Source organism: Seriola dumerili, unplaced genomic scaffold (genome assembly GCF_002260705.1).
Source record: "Seriola dumerili isolate Sdu_G_001 unplaced genomic scaffold, Sdu_1.0 BDQW01000226.1, whole genome shotgun sequence".
NCBI classification, from domain to species: domain Eukaryota; kingdom Metazoa; phylum Chordata; class Actinopteri; order Carangiformes; family Carangidae; genus Seriola; species Seriola dumerili.
In genome coordinates, this window is record NW_019174481.1 from 3,626,061 (window position 1) to 3,635,950 (window position 9,890).

At 41.8% G+C, this 9,890-nt stretch overlaps 1 protein-coding gene across 3 annotated transcripts in view; it reads left to right on the top strand.

Annotated features, from left to right (window-relative positions):
- Window positions 1-9,890, top strand: part of LOC111228999 (cAMP-specific 3',5'-cyclic phosphodiesterase 4D-like) — a 51,395-nt gene that overhangs the window by 17,202 nt on the left and 24,303 nt on the right. For 2 of the 3 annotated variants that reach the window (XM_022755143.1, XM_022755145.1), the window contains exon 1: window positions 3,881-4,229. The exons of the other annotated variant lie outside the window; for it this stretch is intronic. In XM_022755143.1, the coding sequence (XP_022610864.1) occupies window positions 4,081-4,229 (149 nt within the window). In that variant the 5' untranslated portion in view covers window positions 3,881-4,080. Of the gene's footprint in view, window positions 1-3,880; window positions 4,230-9,890 lie in introns of those variants that run through there. 3 annotated transcript variants of the gene reach the window in all.

Sequence of the window (9,890 nt, forward strand, 5' to 3'; positions counted from 1 at the left end):
CTCACCATGCCTCCATGTAGCCAACACATGATGTCATGAGGCCCCCTTTGCAAATAATGGACTATTAAACCCACAACTGAGGGGTCAGCCAGAATTTATGATGCCTCGCTATTTTATGAGTTATAAGAGATTACCTTGCCACATCGTTTCAGCCTCGGCGTCCAGTGCTTCACAGCGCGACTGTCTTAAGATGAGATGTGAAGATACTGTGCAGAAGCAAACATTTAATGTCTGTCTTTCTTCAGACATCCACTCTCTTCCACCACGGTGACGCAGACACATGGAACACTGTGAAATCCTCGGGTCTGTTGCCAACTGAAGTGTGTGTGTGTGTGTGTGTGTGTGTGTGTGTGTGTGTGTGTGTGTGTGTGTTTGCGCGTACATGTGTGTGCATGTCCACTCTAGATGACAAAGAATACTGCTCTTGAAAGGTGTCGTTTAAGCTTTATTCCTCTATCTGCACATGAAAACAATTTTCCTGTGATGAAAACCTGTCAAAAGTGCAGGTTGCTGTAAAGTTTCAATCCATAACATCCCTTCATCCAGCTTGTATCAGGACATTGTTCATCCCAGCGGGGATAAATTCTTCAGTTTTACAAGTCCAAAGTCAGGTCGTATGCTAATGTTTATACAGTATGTATTTGCAGAGGATAAGTGTGAATACAGAGCTAGGAAAATAAATGAACTGAGAGACTGCATAGTAGAAGTATTAAGTATATCCGGTTTAACTTGTAGCTTTTCTTTATCAGCCCATGAGGGGCCTGATCATGATTCTGACCCTGCACAGTAAATCCCGTTAAACCCAAATAGCGATTATTCAATTCACTGTAGTTGTGTGATAGGATTTATAAACTGTTGCTGCTGAATTCAGGCTCCAGGAAGCCATAACATACAGCATTATTGTAGGTCTCCTCAGTTTGTGGTTATGATCGGCCCTTTTGTGTGTGCACCTCTTCAGATTTCCTTAAATGGCAGTTTTTCTTGACACACACATCTTGTACAGACACAGACACTTTGTGTTATATTAAAGGATTATATTAAATACTTTTAGAGAGCAAATGCCACAGTTATATGTTATATGTATAGCGGCAAAAAATGAAACTATACCGTATGAAAAAAATATAAGCCAACTTTTTCACATAAGCAGTAATAAGGCTTTCATATGTAGGTAATGGAGCAGGGGTTCTGAAATACATTTTAAAAACCCTGGCCCCCTGAAAGGGGCCTGGTTCATATTAAAGATACCTATTGAGCCTCTGCTGTATAACCACTCATTACTTTTTCTTTTCTATCCTTACCTATTGTTGTCTCTCTGCCTAACATTTGTGAATTCCAAGATGATGAGGTGATGCCATTGATTGATTTGCCAATTTAATTGAACCATGTCATGCTGCAGAATGTAGCTTGAAGTCCTTTTATGGAGATGCTTTTTGTGCGTACGAGCTAGCTGGAGACCAATTGATCGTTCGTCAAGCTCTGCTATGCCTGTCGATCTTACAGTACTTGCAAGGCACATACAGTAATGCAGTTTACAATGGTGGCCAAATTTCTGCTCAAAATTCTTAGTAAGCCAACAGCTGTCTATTTTGCTGAAAAAAGTCATAAGCAGATTTTATCAGCTGTAGCTAGCACGCTATATTAAGCTAACATTAGCTCCATGAGTTGGTCGAAAATGCCATCTCGGGTTTCCTGTTGCCTCGTTTTAAAATCACAGTCTTGCTGACTATATACAAGATGTACAAGCTAAAAATACAAGACTGAGGCTAAAGCTGTATGTCGTAGGCAAAAAGTTTACATCTGCATGGTGATCCATATGTGGGACGCTAAAGACAGCATTGTTCTTGTATTGCAGTATAGCTAGTTAGGTTAACCCCTAGTTCTCAGACTGTCTTACAAGAGCGAAGGCTGTTAGGATGAGGACGAACTAATGAGTGCAACATTGGCAGGAGTTGCTGAAGTTTCACTCCCCAAATACAGTGAGGAGCAAGACAGAGCTACTAACGTTAGCCTAAAATCTAATGATCTAGGACTAGCTTCCAACCAGTGCGGAAATGCTGTACAGTGTATTTGCAAGTTGCAAACAAGTCTTTTTTAATGTAACCTGTAACCCAACAAACTAATGTAGTTATTTAATACTGTTCTCCCTGGCCTTGGAAGTAATGCTTGGTTACTAAGTCAGCCAGGCATGCTAATGATAACAGCTGACACTAAAGCGAATGAACACAGCATTTAATCCATTCCACATTTACACTTTTTCTCCCTCTCGCTCTCTTTTTGTATTTTTGGTTTTGGAAAGACTGTAAAAGACTGCCGAATATCTCTCTTATTACAGCCCCATGAATATCGCTTCAACATTAGGAGAATCCGAAGCTTGAACAGGACAGTTACGGTTACCAAGCCATGATTGGACAGTCTCGGTTTGGGGGAGGGGTTTAGCGAATGGTCATTAGGAATTTTAATACTCAATCCTATGCATATAATGCTCAATGCTAATTTTATAATACCCAGTGCTATATCCCTGCATTGTGCAAATTGTCGTATGGACTTGGGGACAGTAAAGCACCTGCTGTGCAGTCAGAAAACACTCCCCTTCAGTAAGTCAAAGGGGCATTTTCCCATGGCTCATTCTGATGAAATCTTACAAAACTCTTTGGACCACGAATCCATAGCAAGGCTTAATCTCTCTCTGGGAACATAGCCTGTAGATTCGTGGCTCCTGACTCATTTTGCTGATCTCTTGTCAAATATTTCCTGTTTAAGTTTTCATATGAAGCATACAGAAGGTCGACCAGCTAAGGTTTCATATTTACTTTTCACATTTCTGGTCTTCAAAAATACACTGCCCCCGGCCACGGGTGACCTTGCATGCTGGCTCCTAAGCCTGTGCGTGAGTGCGTAGTGTATACGAGTAAGTGTGTGTGTGTGTGTGTGTGTGTGTGTGTGTGTGTGTGCGTACATGTTCTTCGTTCTCAGCAAGCTGTGTCCCAAGAGCTACTTACTATAATACCCTATCATACTCATCCTGTCATCAATCTCTTTACCTAACATAGACGGACATACTTGCCACACACACACACACACACAAACACACACACACACACACACACACACACACACACACACACACACACACACGAATACACACTCCATCTGGAAAGGATAATGGTACTGTGTCCACAGGGAGAGTGCTGTCCTGCGATTGTATCACGACTGAGTGTGTGTGTGTGTGTGTGTGTAGGTGTGAGAGAGCAGGAAGGGGTTAAAATTGCTTAAACATTTGGTGAAGGCAGGAACCAAGCTGGCTCTGATCCTGCCCCCTTTCTTAGCTCTGACCTCACTCTGAAACTTGTTCCCCCCTTGTGTGTGATACACACACACACACACACACACACACTTGCTCAGTCACATGCCTACATACACACTTGCTCACTGACGTACACGCTCAGTTGCACACACACACACACACACACACACACACACACACACACACACACACACACACATCTTGTATAGATCTGTGCACATTCTGTGGGGCGCTCGGACAAAAAAAAAACACACATACACATACGGAGCACAGGGCTACTGTGACAGACTGGAGCAGGAGAGCAAGTTTGCTCAGCGAAAGGAAAGGTCTGTGTTTGTTCTGTGATTAAAGGTGTAGCAGCCAGAGGGGAGAGGAGGAAGCAGAGAGAGAAACAGAAGAAGAGCAAGAGAGAGAGAGAGAGAGCAGACAGACAGAAAGGGAGAGGGGGAAGAGGGCAGCAGCGTTGTGCCACATTTAGACTCGGAGCAAAGACAAGATGTACAAGGGGGACCGATTAATGGAGCTCTTCTGAGAGTGATGAAAAGCTTTTTTTTTTACAGCCAGCAAGGAAGACAGATAAGCAGCAGAGAGTGTGCAGCTCTCACAAAGAAGAATTCAGGTGCTCAGGAAAGAATACACTCCAAATTTCTACATATCTACCAAGAGAAAGCAGACTTTCACCAGCACACAGTAGCATGTATTGATTCGCCCCGGTCATCCTGTCTCTGCGCTGGAGCCACTGGTCCTAGAGCTGGCGTCCACTCCTGCCAGAGGTAATGAGAACTCCTGGGAAGCCGTGGAGAGCCGGACAGCCCGACAGAGCGAGACAGACGAGGAAGCGGGCCGAGTTTCACAGGGATGAGAGGGGCCACATGCTGAGGAGAACCAAGAGAGGGAGAACAGCGGAGCGGCCAAGAAGAGGAGGGTGAGGACGAGTTAAAGAGAGTAGGCTAAAGAAACATGAGTGTGCCGACGAACTGTGGGTTCTGTTACTCCGTGGAGCGGAGTATCACTGTGCGGAGTGGGAACATATGGGGATCACCGTGCGCTGTCAACAGGCCTATTGACATCATACAGAAACGCAGGCGGTAATTAACAGCTATCTCATTTACTCGCTCAGTCCTTTTGTCTTTCTCTCCTTCTCAGTGTCTTCTTTCATCTCTCTCTCTCTCTCTCTCTCTCTCTCTCTCTCTCTCTCTCTCTCACACACACACACACACACACACACACACACACATCCAGCGTGTTGCACGTTATATAGATCATACAATGAAATATATGAAGTTAGGAACACTGCTCCGTGGAAAAAAAAGGCTCTTATTTAACTTTATTTTCATTGAAAAAAAACTTTTTAGTAGCTTTGACTCCAAGAAGCTGGAATACAGAATCACTTTTGCAGCAACCATGACAATTCCTTATATCAGTATTAACTGAATCAGAATAATTGACATCCTGCAGTATACTACAGTAGCCTCTACATCGCTTACTATATTGTTATCATTTAGAGAATGCAAACATCTTTTTTATAAAAAATAATATCTGAAATCTGTAGACTGCGTCGAGTCTTTTATCAGCTGCAATATTTACAAAAACATTCTTTTGCCCTTATCAGTTGTTTTTTGTTCATATCTACATTTCCCAAAATATTCTTTATCGTGTTTCTTCTTGACCACTTGTGTAGTCTCCTCTTTTGTAACTGTTTTTTTTCATTATACAAATGACTCCATATATCTATTCATTTTGACAAGAGATGACATAAGGAATTGTGTGGAAGTGACAGCTTTTGGATCATTTGAATTTTATAGGTAAAAAAACAGTCCTCAATGTATCTTTGAATTAGTATTGCAGTTCAGAACACTAATGCCAAAGTCATGGTTAAAGACAAACAAGACAACTATAGTTATGCTATATTATATACTGCAGCCAAGACATGGAAATGAGGTGACTAAGCTGTACAGAAGTCGAACTGTAATTCAAAGTGTGTGTGGGAGACAGAAATGCAGCTGCAAAGCTCCTTCAAAGGCAGTCAAGTTTGGCAAATATCTTGTAAAATTACACTTTCAACTTGACTTTCAAACTTGAATTTTAAAACTAAGTTAAATATCTGTTAATTTTCATTTTCAGGAATGGACCTACTTAATATCCAGGGAACACTTGTGGGTAAAGTCAGTCAACAGTGAATGTAGAGACATAGATATCACATGGTGGTGTAATTAACTTATTGATTTTTACTGCAGCTGTAACCACCACGTCTGTTGCGTCTCTAAATAGCAACTTTAGGACATTTCCCTGCACTGTCACTTCTGCAGTCCGTCACAACGTGTGAAACAACCGTGATTGTGGACTGTGCACACATCCTGCACATTAGCGTGTCAGAAATCTGGTTTGTTCACCACATATTACACGGACTCTTTCTTGTTAAAACATATCTATCTGCCATGTAGCTCTAATGCTACAGTTCCTTACACAAATATTCTCACAGGAAAAGTCCACCATAACTTTTGCAGCTTCACACATAATCCTCAGTGACAGCGGGGAGGCTGTGAGGGAGGACTCAGAGATAAAGTCGTGTTTACATTATGGTCCTCTGTCCTCTTTCTCAGGCAGGATCCTTGTTTATCAGATGTAATGCAGAACATTTGTGAGCATGGGGGATTTTAAAGGGCAGTTGTCCTTTCTATTTAATTCCCCTCAAGACCTATGCCAAGAAATGTAATTGACTTCTGCTCTTACACAAGCAAAAATCTCCTCAGTATGAAAAATTTGTGGGGTAAGTATAGAAATGTTGGACAATTATGTATCACATTACTGCTGAGACTGAGTCCACCTGTGGATCTAAAAAGCGGTCCAGAAGTTCTCTGCCCGCTTGATCGCATTTTTAAGAGCAGTGGTCTTTGCTGAAGATGATCGGTTAAAAGAAGTCACAGACTGGGAGGCAGGCAGGGAGCGGGAGAGCTGTATTTGGGATGAGGTATCGATCTTGCAGTGTACACCGGTGATGGTGACGAAAGAGCAGAATCAGTTCGAGCTGAAATCACCACCACCATTTTATTCGCAGGAGGAACAGCGGGAAGGATTGAAGAGGGTTATCAGCCTTGCCAGTCTCCATTTTAGCTAGGAGATTCTTGGAAATGTTTTTGTAAATATAAAACCATTAGATAACAGTAATGACTGATGGCATGTAAGTTGTAAATCTTTAGGCTTCCGACGTGCATTTCCTTTTTTTTTTTTTTTTTGTATCTTTTGTTTTTCTATTTCCTTCCAGTCCCAGGCATCGACCTATCCACATAAAGTAGAACATGGTGCTGGTAACAAAGTGACATCCATGAGAGCTCTCAGACATGTCAGATAGAGCTCCTTTTGTATTTGAAAAATATATTCATGCTCGGGTGCATCCTCACATAGACGTGAGGCAAGCAGACAAGATGAACCTGGGGGGGGGGGGGGGGAATCTGCAGCTTTTGACATCAGACACCAAACCCAGAGTGTCTCGTGTGCCTTTGCTGCGTGATTTAAAGCCCAATTATCTCAGTCAACCGCAGAAGACAACAGCCAGATAACAGTAGCCCTTTCTCCTTAGATGGATATGTGGCAAGGGTATGCACGTTTTCACATGTCTGTGAGCACAACAGGTACCATATAACCTGAAGTGTTAAATACATCTGCTCTTGATGCATACCATACTACTTTTCTAAAGATCTCAGGGTGAGTGGTGATGGTTTATTTTGCCCAGTGGCAGTTATATCTCCTTTCAACTTTCAGCTGTAAAGCTAACACCTGCTTTTCCCCAAAGAGGACAGATAAGGGGATTCCCTTCAAAATTCCTGGGACAATAGAAGCTTATTGGCTTTGATGTGTTACACTGCATTCATTTATCTTTTGATTTCAGTTTTATGAACCTGAAATTGGCTTTAAGCTAAAAAAAAAAGAAAAAAGGAATCCGTCAGCACATTTAATTCAACTATATTTGCTAGCTGAGAATGAAATGATAAAGCTAAAGCTTTTCATGTTGGCGGCGTGGCTCAGTGGATGGCAAAATTGTTTGGTCAGTCCAGCACTTTGGTCCAGACAGAAATATTTCAAGAACTATTGAACAGATGAAGTTTTGGAAAGACATTCATGGTCCCCAGAGGATGAAACAGAATGATTTTGGGGATCTCCAACTTTTCCTCACGCCCCATCAAGACATTCTTGATGAGTTTGTGGAGGAAATGTCTTGACAACTAAGGGACAGATTGCCATGGCATGTGGTGTAGACATCCATGTTCCCTGAATTAACTTTGGTAAAGCCCTATCATTTCATCTGGCCGGGGTGACACCATCAGGCAAAAATGTAAATTTGTCAAACTTTGGTTTGTGACTAAATACCTGCAAAATGAGTCACATTTCCACCAGCCTCAGCTGTACTTTCTATTTAGTCCTAATTAGTAAATGTTAGCATGCTAACATGCTAACATAGTAAACATGATACCTGCTTAACAACAGTATGTTGGCATTGTCCTTGGAAGTATATTAGCATGCTGATGTTAGCATTTAGCTCATAGCTCAATCAAAGTGATTTCCTTTCCAACAGATCACAGGAGCTGTCCATTCAAAACTGAATGTCTGTTAATTAGCTCCATTACTTTGAGCTATGTTACTTCTCTTCTTTCACCATTTACAGTCTGCTGTATGTCCATGGCCTGTTGATCTAATTTTCCTCAGCGCTGTCTGCAGCGGGCCAAGTACAAAATGAAGTGGCAATGACACAGAGCGTTATGCAGGTTATGAGAGCCAGGAAACGGGTGTAAAAATCCTAAAGATTATTTCAAAATGGACCTCTGACAGCAAAACAAAGTATGAGCTTTGTTGGATGTCGGGGGGTGAGAGAGTGTGATTCATGGACAGAGTAATTTAATACGAATTAAGAGTCTTACAGAGACGACAGTTTTGGCTTGTTGCATGTGAGTGAGCTAAGTGAGGTTCAACTTTAGAGGTGCATTTCTTAGAAACCTAATCCTCTCTCCTGTCAGTTCAACCTGGGAGGAGAGGAGAGGAAAAGTGAAATCTTCATCTCTCTAATTTATCAAAATCTCCAAGTGTGAATGTTGGATACACTCTGATATTTTAGATGCCAAGTCCTGTCAAGGAGCTTCTAATTTTTTTTCTTTACTGATAAGTTTGTGTACATTAACTCTTGTCTTTGAGATACATACGCACCGCTTGTGCCAGAGGTCAATTCGCCAGGTCAATGTGGCTATGATAAATGAATGCGAGCTTTCAGTCACAGTACATGAATCTCCTAATTTGCAGAAATTATTAAGTCATCCCGTGCCCTCCACGGAGCATAACTCTTGCTGGTTCTGGCAAAGGGGAGGAGGCGTTACAGCCAAAAGGCATCTTGTCGTAATAAATGTGTCTGAGAGTGTTTCCAAGGCATTTCTTAAATCATCAGTGGCTTCTAATGGTGGTCTGGCCCACAGGGAGCTTCACGGACCTTCATTTATCTGCCTCACAGACAGGAGGAACGGGTCCACCGGTGTTGGGTTACAGGCCTCACACACACAGACACACGCATACTGTACTCGTGTGGGATGCGAAGTAGGGCTTGTAACTGTGTGTTCGTGCATGAACACTTGGAACACAGAACACAATCTTTGGTGCTGGGTCATTTGTAACCTTCAATCAGCTGAGTGTTTGCAGTGTGACAGGCGTCATGGACTCAATGCTCTCCTAAACCCCACAACTTTACTGTCCAGTGACGAGCTTTCCAGACCCACACCGGAATATTTTTCGTAGAATGTCAGAGTAATTGTGCAATTATATGCCTCTGTGTGTGTGCGTTGGTGCGTCCATATATACTATAAAAAGGCATTGTGTCTAAGGAAAAGGCTTTTTTTCCTTTGACATTAGTTTTTAGTTCATTTTTAAAAATGTCCTCCACCTTCTTCAGCTGACTGCGTACGCGTTCACTCTTCAGAACTTCTTGTTGTGTAACATCATGTGTGTAAATTTAAATTCACACAAGTTTAAAAAATGTTTCGTTTTTTTTTTTGTTATGTCTTCATGTCTGCCAGTTTCAGGAAAATTGGGTTTTCCACCGGTACTCTGTACATATAGGTTAAAGTAAAATTGTTCTCATGATTATTGTAGAGACTGTGGACACTGGTGGAAACAGCTTTAACTTTTTTATGCAGGAATTTTTCTCAAAATCACAACCAAGTCATACATTGAAATAAGTGAAGCAAGTAAACACACTGCATCTCAAGGCACTATTTCACAGGAACATTCAGCTTTTTTTATTGACAGTTCAACTAACCAGTAACAGATTTAATTTTGCCGACATGTTTATGCTAATTTACCCTGAATAACGTTTAGAATAAAGAAACGTCTAAAGTGTTAAATCGAACTGTAACAAGAAGATATTCTGTCGTGACACATCCACACGTTGTCTGATGTTTCTCTGTGCTCTCTCACTGCAGGAACCTTTACCATTTGCCTCACTCTGATCATGTTACAACACTTTTATAGACCAGGTTCCTTTCTTCATGTCTCTTCTCACCTTCAGACCCACTGCTCCGCTCATTTCCCCCTTTCCCTCCAGTTT